Source organism: Trichomycterus rosablanca, chromosome 24, assembly GCF_030014385.1.
Source record: "Trichomycterus rosablanca isolate fTriRos1 chromosome 24, fTriRos1.hap1, whole genome shotgun sequence".
NCBI classification, from domain to species: domain Eukaryota; kingdom Metazoa; phylum Chordata; class Actinopteri; order Siluriformes; family Trichomycteridae; genus Trichomycterus; species Trichomycterus rosablanca.
In genome coordinates this window covers 202,501-227,972 of record NC_086011.1, presented here as the reverse complement: position 1 = coordinate 227,972, position 25,472 = coordinate 202,501, and the positions used below count along the sequence as shown (strand labels likewise).

Below are 25,472 nucleotides of genomic sequence, written 5' to 3'. Positions count from 1 at the left end.
ACTGGCCATTGTGAGGTGACCTCTCAGTGCTGGTCCCAGGCCCAGATAGAAACAGGGGTGTGGGGTGTGTGGGGTGTGTGGGGTGTGTGGTGTGGGGGGTGTGTGGGGTGTGGGGTGTGGGGGGTGTGGGGTGTGGGGTGTGTGGGGTGTGGGGGGTGTGGGGTGTGGGGTGTGTGTGTGTGTGGGGGGGGGGGGGGGGTGTGGGGGGGGTGTGGGGTGTGTGGGGTGTGGGGTGTGTGGGGTGTGGGGGGGTGTGTGGGGTGTGGGGGGGTGTGGGGTGTGTGGGGTGTGTGGGGTGTGGGGTGTGGGGTGTGTGGGGTGTGGGGGGTGTGTGGGGTGTGTGGGGTGTGGGGTGTGGGGTGTGTGGGGTGTGTGGGGTGTGTGGGGTGTGGGGTGTGTGGGGTGTGGGGGGGTGTGTGGGGTGTGGGGGGGTGTGGGGTGTGTGGGGTGTGTGGGGTGTGGGGTGTGGGGTGTGTGGGGTGTGGGGGGTGTGTGGGGTGTGTGGGGTGTGGGGTGTGGGGTGTGTGGGGTGTGTGGGGTGTGTGTGTGTGGGGGGGGGGGTGTGGGGGGGGGGTGTGGGGTGTGGGGGGTGTGGGGGGTGGGGGGTGGGGGGTGTGGGGTGTGGTTGGTACCTTCTGGTTCAGCAGTGCCTGGACTACATGATTCGCCACCTAACAATAGAAGATAAGAAGTGTGATGTTGAGATTAATGCAGTACAGTTACACATGATAGAGAAATCTAAACACCAACACCAACACTTCAGCAGAGTTATTAGCCGTTATTAGCAGTATTATGAGAGTTATTAGCCGTTATTAGCAGTATTAGCCATTATTAGCAGTATTATGAGAGTTATTAGCCGTTATTAGCAGTATTAGCAGTTGTTAGAGTTATTACGAGTGTTTGTACTTCTGTATGTTCATATTTTCTCTCTCACCTCGTCTAAACATCGCTCGTACGCTTCTCTCTGACTCTCGTTAGCCAGAGCTAAAGAAGCGTTCTCCGCCTGGAACCAAAAAAACAAGAATAAAAACAATAAAATAATAAAATAATAAAATAAATCTGTACTCAGACACTCGTGTGCTGTCGGAGGTAAAAACTCGGACTGTATTTCAGTTATTTGATAAACAGCAGCGCAGCAGCACGGCGGTGGTTTATTGATTCGGTGTGTTAAACTCACCTCACGTTCAGTCTGGGTTTATTATGAAACTTTATTCTGATGAAATAATCACGTCTGACTGAAGCGCTCAGAGTTTCTGTCATTATAAGAGACGCAGGAAGTGATCAGAGCTTCTAAACAAACACCACTGCTTTATTCCTCCTGCTGAACACTACACTGAGCTACACGCTACTGACTACTGACTACACGCTACTGACTACTGACTACTGACTACATACTACTGACTACATACTACACGCTACTGACTACACGCTACTGACTACACACTACACGCTACTGACTACACGCTACTGACTACATACTACACGCTACTGACTACACGCTACTGACTACTGACTACATACTACTGACTACACACTACACACTACTGACTACACGCTACTGACTACTGACTACATACTACTGACTACACACTACACACTACTGACTACACGCTACTGACTACACACTACTGACTACACACTACACGCTACTGACTACACGCTACTGACTACTGACTACATACTACTGACTACACACTACACACTACTGACTACACGCTACTGACTACACACTACTGACTACACACTACACGCTACTGACTACACGCTACTGACTACACGCTACTGACTACATACTACTGACTACATACTACTGACTACATACTACACGCTACTGACTACACGCTACTGACTACATACTACTGACTACATACTACTGACTACACACTACTGACTACACACTACACGCTACTGACTACACGCTACTGACTACACGCTACTGACTGCACGCTACTGACTACACGCTACTGACTACACGCTACTGACTACACGCTACTGACTACACGCTACTGACTACATACTACTGACTACATACTACACGCTACTGACTACACGCTACTGACTACATACTACTGACTACATACTACTGACTACATACTACACGCTACTGACTACACGCTACTGACTACATGCTACTGACTACACGCTACTGACTACACGCTACTGACTACACGCTACTGACTGCACACTACTGACTACACACTACACGCTACTACATTTGTGGCATTTAGCAGATGCTTTTTTATCCAAAGGGACTTACAATTATGACTGAACATAATGTCGTTTGAGCTATTGAGGGCCTTGCTCAGGGGTCCAACAGTGGCGACTTGGCAATAGCGGGGACTTGAACCGGCAATCTTCTGATTACTAGACCAGTACCTTAACAGTTGAGCAACGAACGCCCTACAACACTACATGCTACACACTTTATACTACAGACTACACGCTACATGCTACACGCTACACATGTAACTTCTCTTTACTAATGATTTTATTTATACACAAGCAGAAGAATTCAGACGTCTGACCATGAGCTTGTTGGACGTCCCATTTCAAAAACAAACCTTATTAAAACCCTATTTCAGGTAGAACAACAGCCACTCATTAAAGAAGCTTGTCACAAGACTTTGAAATATGTCTGTGAAAATTTGTGCCCATTCAGTTAAAAGACCACACACAGAGTGCAGGTCCACACCTGAGCTTACCTGAAGCAAAACCCACACCCTTATTTTCAGGTGGACTAGTGCTTGAACAGGCTCAGGCCCAGGACAGGAGTGCATGTGCTAGTCATTCCTGCCTTTCATTCCTTCAACCAATGAATTGTTATATGTATATAATAATAATTATATAATAATAATAATAATAATAATAATAATAATATTATAAAAATATTGTATAAAAGTTTCTGTGGAAATAAATAAACACTTTCTCTACAGGGAAGAAACTTCAGCTCTTTTAATGAGAAAAAACAAGAATAAAATTCATCTCAGTGTTTCATTTGAATCAGTTTTATTCCTTGTGGATCATTTCCACTGATTTCTGAGTGGCTGCAGCACAAAGATCATTTGATCAACAGCGCCATCTAGAGGACTGAACACAAAGTGAGACATGTTGGTGTTGGGGAACCCCAGTGGCCAGTGCAGATCCCTCAGCTCAACCTCACTGAACAACTTTGGGATGAATTGGAACACCGACTGTGACTCTTGTCTAACATCAGTCCCTGCCCATGCAACCTGGGGTTAAACCTCACCTTGCCTGTTGGGAGTTTAGCATGTTCTCAATTATGTGGATAACATTAATGCTGGATGATTAAAGGTTTAAAGTACAGACTCACTATACAGCCAAAAGTATGTGGACACGGTGCGGAAAAGCTTTGTACTAGAGTGTTTCTGTAGGAATTTGTGCTTATACAGCAAAAGAGCGTTTGTGATAGTCGTGGTCTGACCTTAACCAACACTCCATTTCATCCCCAAGTAGAAAGCTTGAAGGAACTGTAAAGGTCCTTCCCTAAACTGTTATTTGAAAGTACAAAGCTCATTATTCAGTGAATATATTTTTATGCTGAATATGGGTGTACCTCCAGCTCTCTGAATCTCTCCAACAGCTCTTTATTGCTCTCGGTCTCCTCATCTTCATCCTCATCCTCCTCATCCTCCTCCAGCAGCAGGTCAGTGTCGCCCTCTACTGACCCTCCGGCCTCATCACACTCTCTCATCTCAGGTTCAGCTGAGCCGGACATTCTCCTCCTGCACACAAACACACAGACGAACATCATCATTCATCACTCAGTTACAACTTATCTGTCATGGTCAGGGTCACGGTGGGTCCAGCATAAAGTAACACACAAGAATGCCAAACTTGCACACTTCCCAAAAATGTGCAAGATGCCTGAAGCTCTGGTCCATGAGTAATCTGTTAGATCTGATGGAGGTTCCTCACCTTCAGATGTTTGGTGGAGTTCATGTCTGGGTGGGTAGGAGCTGTTTTGAGAACGTGAGGTGCATTTTCATAAAGTTTTGGAACATCTGTATAAGTTAGATTCTACTAGCTTTGTGACAAGAGTTTAGGGAAGGCCCTTTTCTGTTTCAGCTTGATCGGCTTGGTTTGACCTTAAGCCCATTAAACCACTTCGGGATGAATTGGAATGTAGATTGTGAGCCACGCCCAACATCGGTGCCTGAGCTCACGAACTCTGTGTAGACTGAATAGTCACCAGTTCCCACAGACCCAGTCCAAACTGGTGTGGAATGCTCTCTTAGACAAGTGGAGGCTGTTAAAACGGGTGCGACACCATTTGAATCCCTGTAGGTTTTGGGGTGGACTGTCCCCCAGGCTCAGGCTCGGGGTCGGGGTCGGGTGTGTGTGGGGTCCCGGGGGTGTAGCAGGTTTATATCTGGTGAAGGTTGAGATGAAGCAGGACGATGAATAATTAACGATGAACTGGGATGAATAAATGATAGAATCAGCTCTGAATGTCACACAGTGGAACAGATCCATTAAAGACCATTAACAGGACCAGTAGCCTTCAGCCCCAGCACCCCCCCCCCCCTTCCTCCACAGGTAAAAATAGAACTCCTGCCCCCCAGAACCCTCATGTCTCTGTTTCTCTTCCTACAATAGAGGCGGATCTCCAGCGCTCTGGATCTTCAGGGCTGCAGGGCTGATGCTAAAGCTTTTGATCTGAACCACATGCATTAATGAAGCCGCTGTGTGTGAGCAAAACCGCGCGGCCACGTCTCACACTGCAAATGGTTCTTTGGCCCCCGGGTCAAGGACCCCTGAACACAGTCTCAACCTATTTCCAACACACTACATAGGATATGATTTATAATGCTTCCAATGATGCAGCAACAGTTTAGGGAAGGTCCTTCCCTGTTCCAGCATGAGCGAGTTCTATAAAAACATGAAGAGAAGCTGCACAGAGCCCTGAGCTCAGCCCCACTCAACTGCTTTGGGATGAACCGGAACACCTACTGATCAATCAGCACCCAGACATACTGACTGAATGGGCACAAATCCCCACAGACACCTTTCAAAGTCTTGTGAGAAAATGGAAAATTCGAAAATGGAAGAAATACAAGATCACAATCACCCTCGCTCTGGAGTTCCATGCAAGATCTCACCTGGTGGGGTAAGAATGATTCTGAGAAAGGTGAGGTCAGTCCAGAATTACACGGGAGGAGCTTGTCAATGATCTCCAGGGAGCTGGGAGCAGAGTCACCAAGAAAACCATTAGTAACACACTTCGGCGTAATGGATTGAGATCCTGCAGTGCCCGCAAAGTCCCTCTGCTCAAGAAGGTTCATGTACAGGCCCGTCTGAAGTTTACCAATGAACACCTGAATGATTCAGAGAAAGCTTGGGAGAATGTGATATGGTCAGATGAGACCAAAATTGAGCTCTTTGGCATCAACGCCACTCGCCGTGTTTGGAGGCAGAGAAATGCCCGGTGGGGATGGTGTTCTTGGGGTCATATCCAGCATTTCTCTGCTCCCAGCTCCCTTGAGATCATTGACAAGCTCCTCCCGTGTAATTCTGGACTGACCTCACCTTTCTCAGAATCATTCTTACCCCACCAGGTGAGATCTTGCATGGAGCTCCAGAGCGAGGGTGATTGACTGTGATCTTGTATTTCTTCCATTTTCGAATGATCGCACCAACAGTGGTCTCTTTCTCACCAAGCTTCTTGCTGATGGTCTTGTAGCCCATTCCAGCCTTGTGCAGGTCTACAATCTTGTCCCTGACCTCCTTTGATAGCTCTTTGGTCTTGCCCATGGTGGTCGAGAGATTTGAATGGAAGAAACTGATTGTGTGACAGGAGTCTTTTATACAGGGACAGGACTAATTTGTGGGCCTCATGGGCACATAACCGGTCTGTGGGGGTCAGAATTCTTGCTGGTTGGTAGGGGATCAAATACTTATTTCCCTTAATTAAATACAAATTAATTTATAACTTTTATTTAATGTTTTTTTTCTGGATTTTTTGTTGATATTCTGTCTCTCTCTGTTAAAATAAACCTTCCATAAAAATTATAGACTTACAAAATCAGCAGGGGATCAAATACTTATTTTCCTCACTGTATGTGTGTGTGTGTGTGTGTGTGGTGTATAAGTGAGTGTATGTGTGAGTGTGTGTGTGTGAGTGTGTGTGTGTGTGTGTGTGTGTATAAGTGAGTGTATGTGTGAGTGTGTATGTGTGTGTGTGTGTATAAGTGAGTGTATGTGTGAGTGTGTGTGTGAGTGTGTGTGTGTGTGTGAGTGTGTGTGTGTGTGTGTGTGAGTGTGTGTGTGAGTGTGAGTGTGTGAGTGTGTGTGTGTGTGTGTGTGTGTGTGAGTGTGTGTGTGTGTGTGTGTGTGTGTGATACTCACCTGGTGGTGTGGGTTCCTCACAGTGTTACACGTCTAGATCTCCACCAGCGTCTGAAACACACGTCATCATTTATTTCAGTCTTCTGTATCATAACCACAGACCTCGCCCACCACGGTCAGGACCAGGCTACCTAACACACAGGTGTACCACTACATGTCTCCCAACAGGGGTGTGACGTCGGAGCATAAATAATAAACTAACGATGGAACTGAGAGAACATGTGATTCTATAATAATAATAAAATGAGGAGAGGGCCCCCCCAATACCCCCCCCACCCCCTCCGTCCGGATACCCAGCGTCCCGTTATTAAATCCGGTTTCAGGTAAGTGCTGAAGCCCTAATGCACCTGATCGATGCCTCGCTGCTCCTCCAACCTTCAATAAACATCAATCAGAGCTTCCAGGAAGTAACGGCCGTGTTTGATCCACCGATATTGATTAACCATTAAAGATCATTCACAATAATCACAACACTTCTACTGGAATGATTCAGATAATCAAACACACACACACACACACACTTCAGGTTTATCAAATACATGGAACAGTGGTCTCTTTACCAAATCCAATTAAATCTGAACTGTGCTCTAATGCTGAAAGGAAACAGCAGCCAGAGACCGCTGGAACCCGGACCATCAGTGTTCACATTCAGACGAGCTTTACCCGCGACAGGTGAGTGAGATGAGTGTCTGTCATGCTATAGAAACTCCAGCTTTAATATCAGCACCTTGAACCCAGTCACACTGTAAGTCATATTTAATCTTCAGGACCAATTTTCTCACCAGCTGTGATCAATCATAATCAATAATAAAGACTGATCAGGGCACGGAGGTGAACGGCACTACAGAACTTTACACAGCAGCACATCAGTCATTGTTTATTTATTTATCATTTTTGATATAAACATTAAAATAATCAGCCAGTCAGGCGTCTACACCAACATGATTGGCTGTGGGAGGGCTGGGATGGCCGTACCATATATACAGTAACGAATTTATATTTTTAGATGTTCCTGTGCACCACACCCACACTGGCTGAGAAGGGTCGCAGGCCGGGACACGCCTCCTTCACAACACACATGAAGCTGCCAGTCGCTGCTTTAAATCAGACAGTGGTGGATCCCTACAGAGAGCTTTAACATGTAAGGAGGAACCCACTACACTCTCTGTACTCCTCCACCACTCCTACTGATACCTCAATCAGTCAGCAGGAGGCGCTGTTGCTGCTGAAAAAATGTGATTCTCTTTCCCACCTTCACTCCTTCAGACACGACAAGCTGTGTGAATAGAACCTCGACCCGGCCGGTGGCACCACAGAAAAATCTTTAATCTGAGCTCCGTCTGTCCAGGACAAAACTGGTCAACCAGTAAAACAGGTTAAATCAGCTGTACTGGAATAACTGGAATATCTCTAGTCTGCTGAATTTATTATGCAGTAAAAACATCATCCATCTTTATATCATCAGTCACAGGGTGCTTGAGTGACACAGCAGTTTTGGGCACTAGCCCACCACTACTGAATTAAACATGTTAGTTTAAATCTCAGCCGTACTACTGACCAGCCGGGCGCCCACACAGACATTCTGAGGGTGGAGGGAAGGGCTTTCCTATAAAGGGGAGTTTATTTTTGCTGCTACAATGGCGGCCTCTGCTGGCAGGTCGAGGGAACTGCACGAGTCTGTAAGACTCCGTCTCTGACAGGTGAAAAGAAGCGCCAGGAGACTGCGGCTCCACCCGACTGGAGCAGGATTCTGAAGCTGCAGAGCAAGTTACAGTTCGGGAATTTAAAAAATCCACACAAAAAAAGGGAAAAAGGTTAAAAATATACGAACTCGCTTTATTTTTGATACCCGAACAAGTTGTAGAGACTCGGAGACTCTCTCACCGTCAGCTGGCGTGAATTTAAATGATCTGTTTATACCACATTATTCTGAGGGTCTCATACGATGGTGATTTTACACCCTGACAGCCTGACTGGTTAGCAGCATTAGCCTAGTAGCTTTAGCACAGAGCATCAGTACATTATTCTCTTACACACACATACAATTCAGCCCTAATATACAAGACACGTGTGTGAGTGTGTGTGTGAGTGTGTGTGTGTGTGTGTGTGCTTCAATGCACCACACTGGGCCACATGTGATCATATGATGTACACTAATCATATGAAACACACACACACACACACACACACACACAGACAGATATCCTACCGTATCACACTGACAGAACGGCTCTCAGATCTGGTCTCTCGTGGTCGTCCTCCGTTCCTCCATCTCTCTCATTCCTGCTCGGTCCATCCCCGTCTCCACACTCCCACAATCCCATAATCCTCTGCTCCATCCATCCGTCCGTCTCTTCAGTAAAACACACACACACACAGATGTGTATAACCCAGAATCAGCAGGGCTCAGTAGCAGCTTCAGGACCGCCAGAGTGTGTGTGTGTGTGTGTGTGTGTGTGTGTGTGTGTGTGTGTGTGTGGAATCAGTGCAGCATCATCTGCTTGTCTGCCATTGTTTCCGGGGCGAACGAGAGTGCAAGCACAGTGAGAGAGAGAGAGAGAGAGAGAGAGAGAGAGAGAGAGAGAGAGGGAGAGAGAGGGAGAGAGAGAGAGAGAGAGAGAGAGAGAGAGGGAGAGAGATTTCTTTTTTTAATTTTTTTATTTCACCGTCTCGTTCCTGTTTGAAATGCGCAGTTCTTTTGGGTGGCACTGGACCCACAGCATCCCTGACCAGGATACATCGGTTGATAAATATAAAAAAAGAAATGAGGCGCCCAGGTGGAGCAGCGGGACATTCCGCTAGCACACCAGTGCTGAGATTCTGAACTCCTCGGTTTGAAACTCGGCGTTGCCACCGGTCAGCTGGGCGCCATCTAGCGGGCATAATTGGCAGCGTCTGCAGCAGATACTAATTGGCCACCGTGTCTGCTAGGGCGGGATGACCGGACTATGTGGGTGGGGTCTTCAAACGCTGTGTAAGGACCCTGATTAGCAGATAGAGGCGCCTGTGCAGAGTGCATGGGTGGAAAGAAGGGGTCCGCTAGGACTGCATGCGGGCGTGAGCAGCAATATACCCACATCAAACACAATCAGGGATCCACCAGCAGAGGAGGATAAACTGACCACACCAAACTAGGAGAAAATGCATAAAATAAAATAGAAAAAAAATTAAATGAACGTCTCGTTCCTGTTTGGTTTGGACCCTGACCAGGCTGTGTTTGTGTTTTGTGTCCAGTTCTATTGGGCGACACTAAACAGAACACGACCCTGACCAGGATACAGTGGCTATTCATTCATTCATTCATCAATAAATAAATAAACACAATGTTTCCCTGTGCATGTTTCTTTATTTCTGCTGCGTCTGTTTGTAACCTTTGACCTGTTCGCGTTTATGAAAAGCCGAGCAGAAATGAAACGTTTCGCCGCGTTTGTTTGTTACTGATGAAACCCGAGAATTTTACACACACAGATTAAATAAAGTGAAGCGAGAAAAGCTTCAGCAGCTTCATTTCATTTCTTTTCCTCCTCAGAGGAACCAGAGCGTCTCGTACTGAGAGGATTTAACTGAAATAAATCCTCCCAGAAACAGACTGGAGAGGTGGAGCACTATACAATCTATACAATCTATACATACAATAACATAATATAAATGTAACTTTATATAGTTTGTGAGTTTTATCTGGTTCTTTGACGTCTTTATGCACCAATTCCTACTTTACTTCATATAGAACGACTCTCAGACACCTCAGTGATCTCCATCAGGGGGGTAAGAACGAGGGCAAATCGAATAGAATAAAATAAAATGCCTTTATTTTTCATTTTGAATTTTTCCTGTGTATCCCAGTTTGTTTGGAACTTGGGGTCCATGCTCAGTCAGCCATTGAACAGCACCCCTGAAGCAGACAGGGTTAAGGGCCTTGGTCAAGGGCCCTACAGTGGCAGCATGGCAGAGCCAGGATTCAAACTCTCAACCTTTTGATTGATAGACCAAAGTCCTGCTTTGTGTCTGAGCTGATTGTGTTGTTCATAAATGATTTAGATTAGAGGCCCGGGAGACTAAAATAAAATAACAAGCTGGAACTTCCACATCATTCAGACCCGAGGTTCTACAGACGGTAAGAACCAGCAGTGATAGATTTATATATCAGTGATGTATAATAAATAAACATGAACCATTCTGCTCCTCCACATGTTTGGGTCTGGGAGCAGCACTGACAGCGCACTGATACACTAGAGGGGCAAAAGTATTGGGACGCCCCTTCTAATTACTGAATTTATGTTTCAGCCACAACAGTTACTAACAGGTGTAATGAATGAATTATATAAAGAAACGATCTATCATGCTTCCAGCTTTGCAGCAACAGTTTAGGGAAGGTCCTTTCCTGTTCCAGTATGACTGAGCAATATGAAGAAAAGCTCGATTTAAAAACCAAGAAACTACAGAGACCTCACAGACGTTGTTCTATTTTTTATATGAAATAGGATGCTCATGATCTAATACCCGCTCCCAGGTCTATGCACCAGCGCATCACTGACATGCCAGTTTATCTCTCAGCAGAATCAGCAAGTGTCCGAGGGTTCAGTAGAAACTGGCCGTGTCTGTGGGTGGGAGGGTTGGACAGGGATTCTGTGTGGGTTTATACATGAAGTGCTTTCTGCTGATTTGTTGAATAGACTTTAATAAATTAACATCTTACTGTGTAAAACGATTGTTAAACTTCTTTAGACAGTTATTGTTTCTAAATCCTTTATATATCTTTACATTTCTATTTCTAATACAAGTATAAACATTATAATCTCAAAAGCCATGTAATAATAAAGTGATTTCTTAAAATAAAAACACTTGAAAGGAAACTAAAGTAAATATTTTTCTAACCCGAGTTCAGGTTTATTGATATCAGCTGCTCTAGGAGCCCCCACAGCCCCCCAACACCCTTTTACAGAGATAGATACGTTATTAATCCCGAAGGCTAATAAATTGTGTATTATGATGTTATTTATGTACGAGCTGGTTACAGATAATGAGATCTGATCCCGACTGCGACATGCTGTTATTTTTATGGTAAAGAAATAAAAGGATGAGCCAGATCGTCCAATCAGAGCACTCGAATTTCAGCTTAATGAATAAGAGAGTAAACGAGAGAGATCTGATTTAATAAATCACGACTTTATTCTGATGGTAGAAAGTCCTTTTACACTCCTGTACACACATCATGTTTATTTGGCCGCTGCTTTCTGAGCGATCTTCTTCAGTCCTTTCTTGTTGTGTTTCTTGGCAAAGCGCATGTTCCTCAGAAACTTAGGATCCACCTGAGAGGAGGAGAAAACACCCAAATATTAATATTACAGAGGATAAACCTCACTGTACTGTACGAGTTTAAGGTCTGTTAGCTTGGAGCGTGTTCAGTAAGAACGTAACACCTGAACTGATGCTCACGGTCAACACAAACAATACAAATGAATTTCTAACGTCAGGTCATCACAGATCTCACAGCTGATCACGTGTGTGGTGGATCCAACCGGGTTTCTCATCATCTGAGGCACCAGCAGAAGTGATGAGGATTTAATATGGAAATTATTTTGGACTCATGAGAAGTGTAATATAATCAACAGTGTGAGCTGGGCGGGTGGAGCTTTGTACTACAAATGATTTCTTTATTAGAATTATAACGTGATGTTTTACACTTTGGTTCCGATCATGACAGGAACGATATTTCCTGCTTACACAGTCATGGACAGTTTAGTATCTCCAGTTCATCTTTGTACTGTGGGAGGAAACCCACACAGACACGGGGAGAACATGCAAACTCCACACAGAAAGGACCCGGACCACCCCGCCTGGGGATCGAACCCAGGACCTTCTCGCTGTGAGGCGACAGTGCTACCCACCGAGCCGCCCCCACACACATGTAAAACAGAACACTGATGAAGGGCTTCTCTAAAGCTCCAATCTAAAATGCCTTAATGCAGACAGATCATGAACTCATTAATAAATACATAATAAAACAGTACCTACCCCCTTCAGAGACTCGTAGCGCTGAGAGCGGGGCTTCTTGATGCCGTTTCGGTGCCACTTGCGTGCTGCAAAGAAGCAAGAACATTAAATTTAACCTTCAGGTCCAGTTGAAGAATCCAGAGCGTGTTCGTTCTGCTCTTGGGTGTTTCCAGTAGTGCTGCTGCTTCATGACATTCAGTCAGTAATGAAACATGATGAAGCATCACACACATCACCTCAAAAACTAACTCAGGAAAAAACCAAAGCGAAACGTTCACATCGCTCATTTGATAAATTAGAGACGCTTCCCTCCTCCTTAGACACAATGTGAACATGTTAAATTTCTTCGTGCACTCCCGGTTGCTCTACCTGCTGCATTTCACCACTGTTGGCCAGACATGAAACACCTCTAATGACATGCACACCACTGTTAACGGCATCTTTTACACCAGTACACTTAAACACAAATGTATGAGGCACCATGCTGAACACTGATAACCGGAGGAAGTTGTTGTTATTAATGCAGTTAGTTAAAAATAAGAAACTGAAGTAAAGCTACTGAGTAACACATGACTTCTATTTACAGTCTGGGTCAGTCAGTATATAATAATCACACTAATGTTCTCGTAAATGGCTTTAACATCACTGCTGCATTTATTCATTATTATTATTATTAACATATTTAATGTTTAAATCAAATCAGGTTCTACATCAGTGCTACCTTCACTACATTTCACTGATCATATTCAGCAAAGTATGACCACAGATGTGAAACACAGTGATCATTTCATATTTTATTTGGACGCTATAAGTTTGTTATTTATGGTTATAAGAAATGATTATAAAGTGCTTGTGTTCGTAATAATAGTGCAGATGTGCAGGACTGATGAAATACTCACACTGGTTGTGTGTGGTGTGATTCTTTGACTTTGCCATTATTTAATCAGGACGCCTGTAAAACAATCAAGATAAAAAATATATCAATTATAATGAAGAAAAGTTACACAAACTAACACAGTGCAGCAGGTCACAAACACGCTGTTTATATTTACACACGTGCTTTAATACTCAACAGAATCAACTTATCACATTTAATCATAAATACTCTCATTATTACAATTTAGACCCTAAATAAATATAATAATCGATCATGATTCACTCATTTAGGCTGTTTGAAGACACCGCTGTTTACACTACATTAGCATCTTAGCATCTCTAAAATACAATTTAGCACCAAATCCAACCGGATAATCACACACATTCTGCCACAGTTACATTAACAAAACTTAAAATCTCAACATGCTACAAAAACACTCCATAAATATTATAAATAAAGCGCGGATGAAGTTAGATTTCATTAAAACTCTGAAGACACGGATTCTGTACCTGCTACACGGAGAGCTCTGCAACCGGAAGAGGACGACGAAAGGAATTCTGGGAAATAAGAGACGCAAGACGCTGTGGAGGAGTTATAACACTAAATGTTAAAAATGACCGAAATTCTGTTTTAATAAGTTTGAGATACGGAGCGGATTATTGAAAGTGATTTATTTCGGCACTTTCATTCACCTCTGTTTTTGAAATATAAAGATATATTGTTTAAAGTTTCTTTTGTAGTAGACCTAGAAAAAATACATATCCCACAAACCAATGCGGCTCATCAGGACCAATAAGCGTTTCCCTTTTCATCCGGGCATCCTGTCCTGGGTGACGAAACAAAATGAGATAGCAGTCCCCTCATCCGCTGCTCCTGAGCGGTGATGCTAACTTCTAACTTAGTGAGATTATTAAATTGATCCATGAGGAGAGAAGTTATGTTGAAATATCATTTTCCAGAACTGGAGAATTTGTTTGTGGAAGTGTGATAGTTTAACTGGAATCTTACTCATTCCAAAGTCACACTTCAGAAAGAATTCAATTCCTCCCAGTTTCTTAAAAATGGAACCAGGAATATGAAACCACATAGAATTTTGTTGCATAATAAAGGTTTTCAGCCATTTAATCCTAAATGCACCGATCATGGCTTCCAATGCATAACTTAGTGAGATATTAGCTGTATCACTTTATTTTGAGTGATCTAGTTTTACTAACACACTTCTGCACTGAGTTTATTTACTTTTATTTGTAGTTTGGATGCAGCAGTTATTTCCCTGCAGCACAGCAGAGCTATTTAGTTGTTAAACATGTACACTGGATTCATGTGAATAACTGTAATGTAGTTGAAGTGTGCACCGTGTGAACAGTATTATCCAGTTCTTATCTAGACAATATCTAGAAAATACAAGTATCGGTTTGAGACTCGGTATCGGATCGGGATCAGAATTAATGATCACCTATTCCTAAAGGGGATATTTTTTAAAGTAAATAACTGCACACTATGTGTGCAATTTTCTCACTTAGTTGTATTTCTCTCTGGGTTTTTACCTGCTGTAACAAGTACATTTCCCCAACGGGATCAATAAAGTCTGATCTTATCTTATTCCAGTATCTTTATTATTATTTGTGTCTGTGGGGTCTCATGTTCTCAATTTTCTCCAATTGTTTGCAAGTATTTTTCCCTTTAGTCCAGGCTGGTAAATCATTATTTCTAGTAGGTGGATTTGTCTAACAATTTCTACCCACTGCTCAAAGGTGGTGGATCCGTTATTGTGTTTCAGCCTGCTATCAGCAGAATCTTTTATATATCTATCACTATCTAAAACAGTTATTTATATCACTAAGATACATAACTGCATTTTTTGGGAATTGGATACCCCAAAATGTCTCTGATACCCTCATTTATTTTCTCCCAGAAGACATGAGTATGATTGGCCACCATATTTGTACATGTCCTTTAACATGTTTAGTGCTGTCCACTTTATTTCAGGTGTTATAAAATAGTCAGATTTTTCCATCTAAATTCTGTATCCTTGAATTATTAGTAGTGTGTATCAGCAGATAAAAGGTCATTTAGGACACACAGAAGAGCAGTCTCGCAGGCAGGGCCGGCAATATGGGGGGTGCTGGGATGGGCATTGCCCCCCAGATTTTCTCACTGCCGCCCCAAGCAACACAGTCCACAACCGGGGCTGCATTACATTACTTTTAATGTTTAATTCTTTTCTGTACTGCATTGTCATGTTGGTGTGTAATAATTATAATTATAAACTGCTGCTGTAACACTGCAGTTTCACTTCAGGGATCAATGAAGTCATCAATCAATCAATCAATCAATCAAATTCTGCACTGCTAGATATTAAAGTGCTGTACCTTTCAGCGGGACAGGTTCTGGTACCTGTGGTTTTGGGTTTAAACCTCACCTCCTGTTACTGCCTGTGAGGAGTTTGGTATGTTCTTTCCACATTCAACATCAAAAACGTGATGCCTGATGTGAGTCAGTGAGCATTTATAAACATGTGAACATTTATCCAAAGCAACTTACAACTGAATAAGGATTAAGGGCCTTACTCAGGGGCCCAGCAGTGGGCACTCAGCAGTGGTGGTACTTGAACCAGTGGCTCTTTAATCATTACTGAAGCACCTTGACCCCTGAGCTACCACTGCTCCACGGTAAGTGAATGAGTGTACTGAGGGATGCCCTGTAACGGATTACTGCCATGTATGCCCCGGACTCACCGCGCCCCTGATCCTGCTGTATTACAGTAAGGGTTCCGGTGGGACCCCGCAGGTTCTCAGTGGGCGTTCCTATACCCGAGTCCCCGCCCCCGACTCCTCCCCCGGCCCCGCCCCTCTCACCGTCTCCTCAGGCAGTAGTGGAGTGTGTTAGTGTGTCGGAGCTGCTGCTGCTGTAGGAATCATGTTTAAATTAGGAACAAAAGCGCTTTTATTATTTTTATTCATGTTTCCTGCCGCTCTGCTCTCAGTCGGTGAGTTTAATTCTACTTTTATTCTCTTTTAAAAGTATGAGACTATTTAACTTCTGTTTACTACGCGCACGCGCGCACACGGCGGAGTTTGTGACGTGGCATTACAGATCCACTCACTCATTCATTTAGCTATACATATATATATATATACATACAGATATTTAACACACAATCCTTCATTTACTTTATTTATTTATACTTTTACATCTTATATTCATCTTCAAGCTGAAATCATCTGTTTTTTGCACTTTTATCTGGAAGAACGCTGTGAAGTTATGCAGGCTGTGTGACGTCATGTAGAATTAAATCTGAATTATATCTTTTATATTTTTATACAAGACGATTAAAGTCATGAATAAAGTCATGAGTGGACAGGTAGTGAAAACACACACCTGAGCTGAGATGATGTGATGACGTGTCCTTACTGCACTGATCCACCAGCAAGAATTTAAAGAAATAAAATGTTTATAATTAAATCTTCATTTAAATGCTGAAATGTGCAAAATTCAGATCAATAAAGTTTATCTTCTGGTATTTAGAGTGAATATTCTATTATATTCTGTTAAACTACACAGAGTTCCAACACAGGCTGTATGTGTGGAGTTTGGCATGTTCTTCCAATGTTTTTTTCTACTTTCTGAGAACATTCTTGTAAGTGGATTGACTCTAAATCAGCCCCAGTTTAAGTGAGATATCTCTGAGTGTTGGCCTGCACTCCGGCTCTCTGACCTCCTGTACATTTACACGTGACCATGAGCTTCATGCTTCTTTTGTGGCTGTAACAGCCTCCACTCCTCTGGACAGGCTTTCCACAAAGTTTTGAAGCATGTCTGTGAGCATTTGTGCATGGCTCTTCCTTAATGTAAATAATCCCTAAGGTGTTGGACTGGGTTGAGGTCAGGGCTGTGTGCAGGACACGTGTTTAAATCCCCATCCATCCTTCAGACAGAACCAGTGCAGACCTGGTACACTGATCACATGATGCACCTCGACCATCACATCCATTCTGATGGTCTGTTCATCTAAATCTGACCTGAAGCCCAAACCACTCCAGTTTTGGAGTTCAGATATGTACAGATGTGTACAGATGTGTACAGATGTGCTCACCCCGTGTTTGTTGACATGTTTTTTTGGTGAGTGCAGAACCTGAAGCTGATCTAACAGATGATGAAGTGGTAGATGCAGCGGTGGAGGACGAAGACGAGGAGGAGGAAGATGAAGCTGTCATGGATGAAACACAAACAGGAGACAGCGTAAGGGAGGAAACCCCCCCCCCCCCCCCCCCCAGCCCCCAGCCATCAGACTTAATTCATCTAATAAGAAAAAAACTTATTTATAAATGTAAACTATTGATTTCTTGCTGTACGTCATTCCAACACCACAGGCCTACATGACTATAGCAGCCATCAGCATGGTTTTGTATTGGGGGGGGGGGAAGGGATTTGTGCCCATTTTGTGCCCATTTTGTGCCCATTTTGTGAAAGAAGCGTCCGTGAGGTCGGACACTGATGTTGAACGTTCAGTTCATCTCAAAAGTGTTCGGTGGGTTTGGATTTGGGGCTCAAATGATCATCAATACAATCACTTATTTTACTGAAGTATTTTATACACATATTAGCAATGGGTTAGTAAAGGTGTCCACATACTTTTGGCAATATATTGTAAGTCTGCTGGATTACTATGTGTCAGCTTCAGGTTCCAAGAACCAGGGTTCAATCCTTACATTCAGTCATTGTATGTTTTTTTAATGTCTGCATGGTTTTCCTGTAGATACTCCGGTTTCCCCCTGACCTACCCCATAAAATGCTGAAGGTGGATTGGCTGCTCTGAATGACCCCCTAGTTATTAGTGAGTGAGTGAATGTGGGAGTGAAATTTGTCCTTTAACAGTTTGACGCACCGTCCACGGAGTATTCCTACACCGCATTCGGTGTTTCCGGGAGGCCCCAGACCCACCTCGACCCTGACCAGGATCCAGGGATTAATGAAAGTCAATAAATGTCATGTACTGTCTGACTCTGTCCAGTAAAATATAAGTCTGTGATATTTCCTGCAGGATGTGGAAGATGGAGATGACGTGGATGAAGAGTCCCAAAGTGCAGATGTTGCATCTCATCCAGATGCAGACACCACCATCATGTTCGTCACAGGAGAAGGTCTGAACCCGCGATCAGCACTCGTTTAAAACATGTCCTTATTTTATTAGACGCTCGCTGCAGTGTTCTGATTCTGATCGTGTTAGAATCGTACGATTGGCTCGTTAAATTCAGACCTCACTGTTATTGCTGTTGTAATTCCGTCGCACCACCTGATCCTCAGCCACCAAAATAAAAACTATAAGGTGACGGTTCATCCCAGAACTGACCGAAATGAGCTCGAGACTCACTTCTATAACAAAGTCGCTGACATGTGGGCGCTCGCAGCCATCCGTTCTGCTCTCGGCCAATAGAACAAGCACATATTTATTATTTGTGATGACCTGCGACCTGTACGATATATCTATTGTAATGTCTAATATAATGATACGTTTGATTTGTGCAGAATTCCCAGCGAATGAGATCGTAAAGTTTTTGGTTGGATTCACTAATAAAGGCGGCGAAGATTTTACGGTTCGATCTCTGGAGGCGTCGTTCCGTTACCCGCAGGATTATCAGTTCTACATCCAGAACGTGAGTGTCAACACACACACACACACACACACACACACACACACACACAGATGATCACCATCACCCCAACCCGAGGCTCTAGAGCTGCCCGGGGGCTCCACAGACACGGGGAGGCTGGTGGACTATAACACTGTTGCTAGTGACACAGCGACTCCTCCTGTTAGTCTGAAGCGCAGACACAAGCGGCAGCATGAACATTAAGAGGATCCTTTGGTCCTAATAAAACGCTCCGGAAGGATTCATCGCTGGCTGTGTACAAAATTGGTGTAGTTGTGCGCTTGTCCGATACCCACTTGGCCACAAGGGTGTCAGAGGACACACAGGAATTGAGTATATCCAAAAGTTATTTAAGTTATTAAAAATTATTGTTTTATGTATTTTTATCTGGAATGTTTTGAGATGGATCGTGATTGGATGATTTCTGTGTTATATTTGTACAGTTCACAGCTCTGCAGTTGGACACGGTGGTGCAGCCGGAGAAACAGGCATCGTTCGAATATTCCTTCGTTCCTGCTCAGCCGATGGCCGGCCGACCGTTCGGACTCGTCATTCTGCTCAACTACCACGACAGCCAGGTCGGTTTATAGTGAACAGAATCAGGATCAGGATCAGGATCAGGCTTTATTGGCCACATTTGCTCACACATACAGGGAATTTGTTTTTGGTTACACAGATGCTCACACGAAAAATACAGTACAGACGATCTTATACACACAGCTCACTCTCTCTCTAACACACACACTCATACCTGTACACATAGAAAACACTGTAAACATCAGCATGTGCAATTTACATTGTGGGTTTAAAAAGGTGCAGAGTTTTGTGCAAATAAAACTTATAGAAAATAGAAAATATATAAATACAGTGTATCACAAAAGTGAGTACACCCCTCACATTTCTGCAGATATTTAAGTATATCTTTTCATGGGACAACACTGACAAAATGACACTTTGACACAATGAAAAGTAGTCTGTGTGCAGCTTATATAACAGTGTAAATTTATTCTTCCCTCAAAATAACTCAATATACAGCCATTAATGTCTAAACCACCGGCAACAAAAGTGAGTACACCCCTAAGAGACTACACCCCTAAATGTCCAAATTGAGCACTGCTTGTCATTTTCCCTCCAAAATGTCATGTGATTTGTTAGTGTTACTAGGTCTCAGGTGTGCATAGGGAGCAGGTGTGTTCAATTTAGTAGTACAGCTCTCACACTCTCTCATACTGGTCACTGAAAGTTCCAACATGGCACCTCATGGCAAAGAACTCTCTGAGGATCTTAAAAGACGAATTGTTGCGCTACATGAAGATGGCCAAGGCTACAAGAAGATTGCCAACACCCTGAAACTGAGCTTCAGCACAGTGGCCAAGATCATCCAGCGTTTTAAAAGAGCAGGGTCCACTCAGAACAGACCTCGCGTTGGTCGTCCAAAGAAGCTGAGTGCATGTGCTCAGCGTCACATCCAACTGCTGTCTTTGAAAGATAGGCGCAGGAGTGCTGTCAGCATTGCTGCAGAGATTGAAAAGGTGCGGGGTCAGCCTGTCAGTGCTCAGACCATACGCCGCACACTACATCAAATTGGTCTGCATGGCTGTCACCCCAGAAGGAAGCCTCTTCTGAAGTCTCTACACAAGAAAGCCCGCAAACAGTTTGCTGAAGACATGTCAACAAAGGACATGGATTACTGGAACCATGTCCTATGGTCTGATGAGACCAAGATTAATTTGTTTGGTTCAGATGGTCTCGAGCATGTGTGGCGGCAATCAGGTGAGGAGTACAAAGATAAGTGTGTCATGCCTACAGTCAAGCATGGTGGTGGGAATGCCATGGTCTGGGGCTGCATGAGTGCAGCAGGTGTTGGGGAGTTACATTTCATTGAGGGACACATGAACTCCAATATGTACTGTGAAATACTGAAGCAGAGCATGATCCCCTCCCTCCGGAAACTGGGTCGCAGGGCAGTGTTCCAGCATGATAATGACCCCAAACACACCTCTAAGACGACCACTGCTTTATTGAAGAGGCTGAGGGTAAAGGTGATGGACTGGCCAAGCATGTCTCCAGACCTAAACCCAATAGAACATCTTTGGGGCATCCTCAAGCGGAAGGTGGAGGAGCGCAAAGTCTCGAAAATCCGCCAGCTCCGTGATGTCGTCATGGAGGAGTGGAAAAGCATTCCAGTGGCAACCTGTGAAGCTCTGGTAAACTCCATGCCCAGGAGAGTTAAGGCAGTTCTGGGAAATAATGGTGGCCACACAAAATATTGACACTTCAGGAACTTTCACTAAGGGGTGTACTCACTTTTGTTGCCGGTGGTTTAGACATTAATGGCTGTATATTGAGTTATTTGAAGGGAAGAATAAATTTACACTGTTATATAAGCTGCACACAGACTACTTTTCATTGTGTCAAAGTGTCATTTTGTCAGTGTTGTCCCATGAAAAGATATACTTAAATATCTGCAGAAATGTGAGGGGTGTACTCACTTTTGTGATACACTGTATATAAATAAGAAATGGAAGTGAATGTGAAAATCCTGTGTATGTCATTATATAAATTAAATAGGTAGTTTGTACAAGTGTCCCGAGCATTAACAGTTGTGTAGTGTTGAATTGTTCATGAGCACCACCGTCCTAAAGCTTTTGGGCTAATAAATAAATGTATTAACATCTGAGGGTTGTGTTGTTCTGTAGGGAAACGTTTACCAGAGCGCCGTATATAACCAGACGGTGACGATCGTGGAGGAGGACGAGGGTCTGGACGGAGAAACGTGAGAAGGAAGAGAAGTCACTCAGAAATCAGAATTCGGTTCAGAACAAAACCCACAGTGTGATGTTCTTCTGATCCACAGGATCTTCATGTACGTGTTCCTGGGTGGTCTGGTGGCTCTGTTGTTCTTCAGCGTGTACCAGGTGTTGGAGTCCAGAACGGTACGTCTATCTGGTACTATCTGGTTCTTGTGTGTTATTTGAACAGGCTGAGCATGATATGATTTATCGCTGTATTTTGTTTCTCAGAGGAGGAGAGCAGCGGTGAAGGTGGAGACCGGTACTGGTGGGATGAACAACGTGGACATCAGCTGGATCCCACAGGAAACCCTCAATGCCATGAGTACGTTTAATGATCAGATGACTTCCTCACTGCACATGAAGCTGCATTAGCGACCAGCGACCTTCTGATTACTAGTCCAGTACCTTGACCACTAGGCTACACCTGTCCAACAGTTAGTGTTGCTGAAACACCTGAACTCTCAAAGCTTCAAACTGGTCCATCGTGTCTAAAGTTGAATGACGTGTTTGAGGGCGGTGGTGGCTCAGAGGTTCAGGTTACTGGTCTAGTACTCAGAAGGTCGCTGCTTCGAGCCCCGCCACTGCCAAGATGCCACTGTTGGGCCCCTGACCCACAATGGCTTGTCCACTAAATTCTGTAAATGTTTATCTGTAGACTGCTCCTGGACTCTGATGGTTCTCTTGTACGTCTGTAGATCAGGATATGAAACTGATTCTTAATTCTAACACTGAGCTGCGTCTTCTGCTTTTCTTTTTGTCTTTTTTTTAGAAAAAGTGTCTCCGAGAGCTTCTCCCAAAGCCTCACCGAGGAAGCGCGTCACCAGATCAGCCGGCGCTGCAGAAACCAAATAACACGCCGCCATCGGTTCATCAGTTTTACCTTCAACAGGTCTCATTTTCTCAAGGTCTGAATTCACTTCTGTTACCAGAACAACGGGGACTGAACCGCACCGCGCCGTCCGATCCTTCACCACGCCGTTTGTGTTGTATTGAATATTCCAAAGTGTCCAAAACTTTCAGGAACCGGAAAATAATTCATGTTTTTTTATCCTCATCACGACGTTGCTCCTCAGACAGGAGGAAATACTTCACTGTGATTTTAGAGGTTTGGACTTTGTGGTTACGTCTAAATATCGTGCAGCAGCTGTGAGACTGTGTGTGTGTGTGTGTGTGTGTCAGTGTTATCTGTAAGGAAACGTTCCTGGTGTGTTCTCCATGTTGATGCTCAGTGTTAGAAGGTCCCGTCTGTAATAAAATCATCCAAAGATTTCTGTCTGTTCTCTTCATCACACATGCTACCATCATGCTACCAGCACCTCTTCTGCTCCACACATTTACATGGATTACATCTGACCAGAGATGGAAGAGAGTTTGCATGCTCTTTCTGTCCTTGGTAAACAGACCGCTGTTCCACGTTTGCTATCTTGAAGTTGTTCAGATGGCTCTATAACTGATCTGCTTAGTGTTTCCTGCCTTTAGCTCCATAGATAGATATACTTTATTTATCACAGATACAGGTGTACAGTGCAATGAAATTCTTTCACATATCTCAGCTTGTTTGGGAGTTGGGGTCAGAGCGCAGGGTCAGCCATCGTACGGCCCCTGGAGCAGACAGGGTTAAGGGCCTTGCTCAGGGACCCAACAGTGGCTGCATAGCAGAGCCTGGATTTGAACCACCAATCTTCCGGTTGATGGCCCAAAGCTCTACCCACTAGGCTCCCACTGTCCATGTATCAGACCCACTGTGACCCTGACCAGGATAAGCAGTGCTAAAACAGACACTGAAGGAATAAATGAACGAATGAAATTCGAATTTCATAAACCACTGCTTCCTGTTCTCATCCACATTGTACCCACTGTCCCAACTCTTTTGGAATTGGGGTTTGAAGTCCTGTGTTATTTTTTATGGGGGGGGGGGGGTAGTGCATGAGGACCAGGGCAGCAGTGAAACATGTGTGGTGATCATGTGGGAACCCTGATGATCCCAGTGCATCTCGAGTTGTTAGACGGCTCTAAGTGATCCACGTTGTGAGATCTGTACAGAGCTCCCCAGACTTTCCATGGTAATGCCCGTGGTTCAGTCAGGTACCCACATGGTCTGTAGGATCCACACACACACATGGTGCGTCCTAAAAAAGGTTCCTGCTCTCCTCACAAGTGTTCTTATAGACGGCGGGATCGTTCTGCTCTCGTAATGAATAAAGAGAAACGTTGCTTCATATAAAACCTTTATTATTATTTTGGTTCTTTATTTTTTAAGTGCAGTTAAAAGTAGAAAACAGGAACGTTGCACAGATATTTAATGTCATGACTGAATGCAATCAGAAAAATAAAACTGGCACAGAAGAGCAGAAGCACTAGAGAAGGAATTACTTTTAATACCATTAATAAATGTAAATCTCTTTTTTACCTTAATCATACGCTGCTCGGCTAAAACTGCCTGTAAAATACAAACTGTAAACATTCAACGATACGTCATGATCCAGAACATCCGGCTGGGTTCATCAGCTCCAACCTAAACCTGGAACTGATCCTCATCCATGAATCCACACAGTTCTCATGTTCATGGCTCACGTGCGTCCGTGGATTCACCACGTTCCCGCTGGTACCTGTTCCGTATCACGGTGAGAGTTCTACAGAATTAAATGGAATGGATCAGCTGATCAGCGTGGTTTATTTTTTTTTATTCATCAGGATGAGCTACGTTACACAGCACACCAGCTCACGTTCAGAAACGAGCACTGCATTAGAACAGGAGAGTCAGATACATTCAAAATAAAATCAAGGCATTGAATCGGGATTCTGACGGAGATCAGACCGACAGTAACAGTAAGATCAGGTCCAAAAGCTGCTCAGATAGAGTCAGTGATGATGAATCACTATTAATTACACATTAAAGGTTAATGAAGGTGAAGAGTCTGGACATTCAGGAATGAACCTCAGTAGATCTGATCTCAGAGCTGTGGTGAGCATGTTGTTCCTCAGAAGAATCATGTAAGTAAAGTTTCTATTTTAACCATCAGCACTAATATTACTTCAATCATTATTTTATGTTTGGGTTTGGTATAAACCAGAGCATCAGTATTAACGACGTCAGGAGGACCAACACGCTCACCACAGCACGACTGCAGGATGAAGGCATCTAAACCATCTCATCATATATTCTATATAATAAACTATCAGCTCTAAAAGCTTTTCATCTATTTAAAGTGGTAAATAATCCCTCGGCTCTGTATGTACACACACCTCCAGTCATGTACGTTTATTCAGACGCGTTTCTGTAGATTCTTTTGATGCCGCGCTGGATGGAACGAGCCCTCGACGGTAAATAAAGCATCGATACTGACACCGCCGTATCAAAGGTTCATTATATCAGTGAATAAAGTTTAGATCACAGTATTTAATCATTCCACCTTCTGCAGAGAGTTCAGAGTTCTGCTTTTATTAGTGTCCAAATCTTAAATCTCCATTTATTCTGCACATCAAGCATGATCAGTATCTAAATGATTTTGCTCCCAGTGTAGTCACAGTATATTCCCAGTATAATCCCAGTATAGTACCAGTTCCTGAAAAAGAGCAAAGGAAGAATTTAGTTGAATAAAACCCATACTAAGTTAGGAAATCTAATACACTAACCAGTGGGCCTGTCTGGGGGGGCTGAGGGGGGGTAAGTACAGAGGGAGTAACGCGGTCCTGTTTGGCAGTTGTAGCCTAGCGATTAAGGTACTGGACTAGTAAGCAGAAGGTTGTTGGTTCAAAACCCACCACTGCCAGGTTGCCACTGTT

At 43.8% G+C, this 25,472-nt stretch overlaps 4 protein-coding genes across 6 annotated transcripts in view; 1 reads left to right on the top strand and 3 right to left on the bottom strand.

Moving 5' to 3' along the window:
• LOC134302117 (nck-associated protein 5-like) overlaps positions 1 to 8,741 on the bottom strand; it is a 29,761-nt gene extending 21,020 nt beyond the window's left edge. Inside the window, exons 1-5 of the mRNA XM_062987166.1 lie at positions 8,576 to 8,741; positions 6,367 to 6,417; positions 3,575 to 3,743; positions 935 to 1,003; positions 633 to 671 (exon numbers count right to left, since the gene is read on the bottom strand). Of these exons, the coding sequence (XP_062843236.1) occupies positions 633 to 671; positions 935 to 1,003; positions 3,575 to 3,736 (270 nt within the window). The 5' untranslated portion in view covers positions 3,737 to 3,743; positions 6,367 to 6,417; positions 8,576 to 8,741. The remainder of the gene's footprint in view (positions 1 to 632; positions 672 to 934; positions 1,004 to 3,574; positions 3,744 to 6,366; positions 6,418 to 8,575) is intronic.
• Positions 8,742 to 11,511: 2,770 nt separating this feature from the next.
• Positions 11,512 to 13,804, bottom strand: rpl29 (ribosomal protein L29). Its single transcript, XM_062986406.1, has 4 exons — positions 13,747 to 13,804; positions 13,260 to 13,312; positions 12,382 to 12,446; positions 11,512 to 11,675 (listed from the first exon to the last, which is right to left on the bottom strand). The coding sequence occupies exons 2-4, from the start codon at positions 13,294 to 13,296 to the stop codon at positions 11,583 to 11,585; spliced, it is 195 nt and encodes a 64-aa protein (XP_062842476.1). The 5' UTR covers positions 13,297 to 13,312; positions 13,747 to 13,804; the 3' UTR covers positions 11,512 to 11,582.
• Positions 13,805 to 16,101: 2,297 nt separating this feature from the next.
• On the top strand, positions 16,102 to 22,953 carry LOC134301670 (translocon-associated protein subunit alpha-like). Its single transcript, XM_062986487.1, has 9 exons — positions 16,102 to 16,226; positions 17,370 to 17,479; positions 18,282 to 18,381; positions 18,767 to 18,894; positions 19,335 to 19,469; positions 21,591 to 21,667; positions 21,749 to 21,827; positions 21,915 to 22,008; positions 22,456 to 22,953. Exons 1-9 carry the CDS (start codon positions 16,157 to 16,159, stop codon positions 22,536 to 22,538), a joined length of 876 nt encoding a protein of 291 aa, XP_062842557.1. The 5' UTR covers positions 16,102 to 16,156; the 3' UTR covers positions 22,539 to 22,953.
• Positions 22,954 to 24,341: 1,388 nt separating this feature from the next.
• The window catches only part of LOC134301616 (arf-GAP with GTPase, ANK repeat and PH domain-containing protein 1-like), an 18,482-nt gene continuing 17,351 nt past the window's right edge, over positions 24,342 to 25,472 (bottom strand). For all 3 annotated transcript variants that reach the window (XM_062986404.1, XM_062986403.1, XM_062986405.1), the window contains one exon: positions 24,342 to 25,252. The gene's annotated coding sequence lies outside the window, so the exon portion shown is untranslated. The remainder of the gene's footprint in view (positions 25,253 to 25,472) is intronic.

What these genes read in the sequence shown, in the direction of transcription:
- rpl29 (XM_062986406.1), bottom strand. Translation starts at nt 13,296, where the DNA reads ATGGCAAAGTCAAAGAATCACACCACACACAACCAGT. An exon ending in TCACACCACACACAACCAGT is followed by an intron (nt 12,447 to 13,259) that starts GTGAGTATTTCA and finishes GCTTCTTTGCAG; the next exon opens with CACGCAAGTGGCACCGAAAC. An exon ending in GCTACGAGTCTCTGAAGGGG is followed by an intron (nt 11,676 to 12,381) that starts GTAGGTACTGTT and finishes TCCTCCTCTCAG; the next exon opens with GTGGATCCTAAGTTTCTGAG.
- LOC134301670 (XM_062986487.1), top strand. Translation starts at nt 16,157, where the DNA reads ATGTTTAAATTAGGAACAAAAGCGCTTTTATTATTTTTATTCATGTTT. An exon ending in ATCAGTTCTACATCCAGAAC is followed by an intron (nt 18,895 to 19,334) that starts GTGAGTGTCAAC and finishes ATATTTGTACAG; the next exon opens with TTCACAGCTCTGCAGTTGGA. An exon ending in GAGGGTCTGGACGGAGAAAC is followed by an intron (nt 21,668 to 21,748) that starts GTGAGAAGGAAG and finishes TCTGATCCACAG; the next exon opens with GATCTTCATGTACGTGTTCC.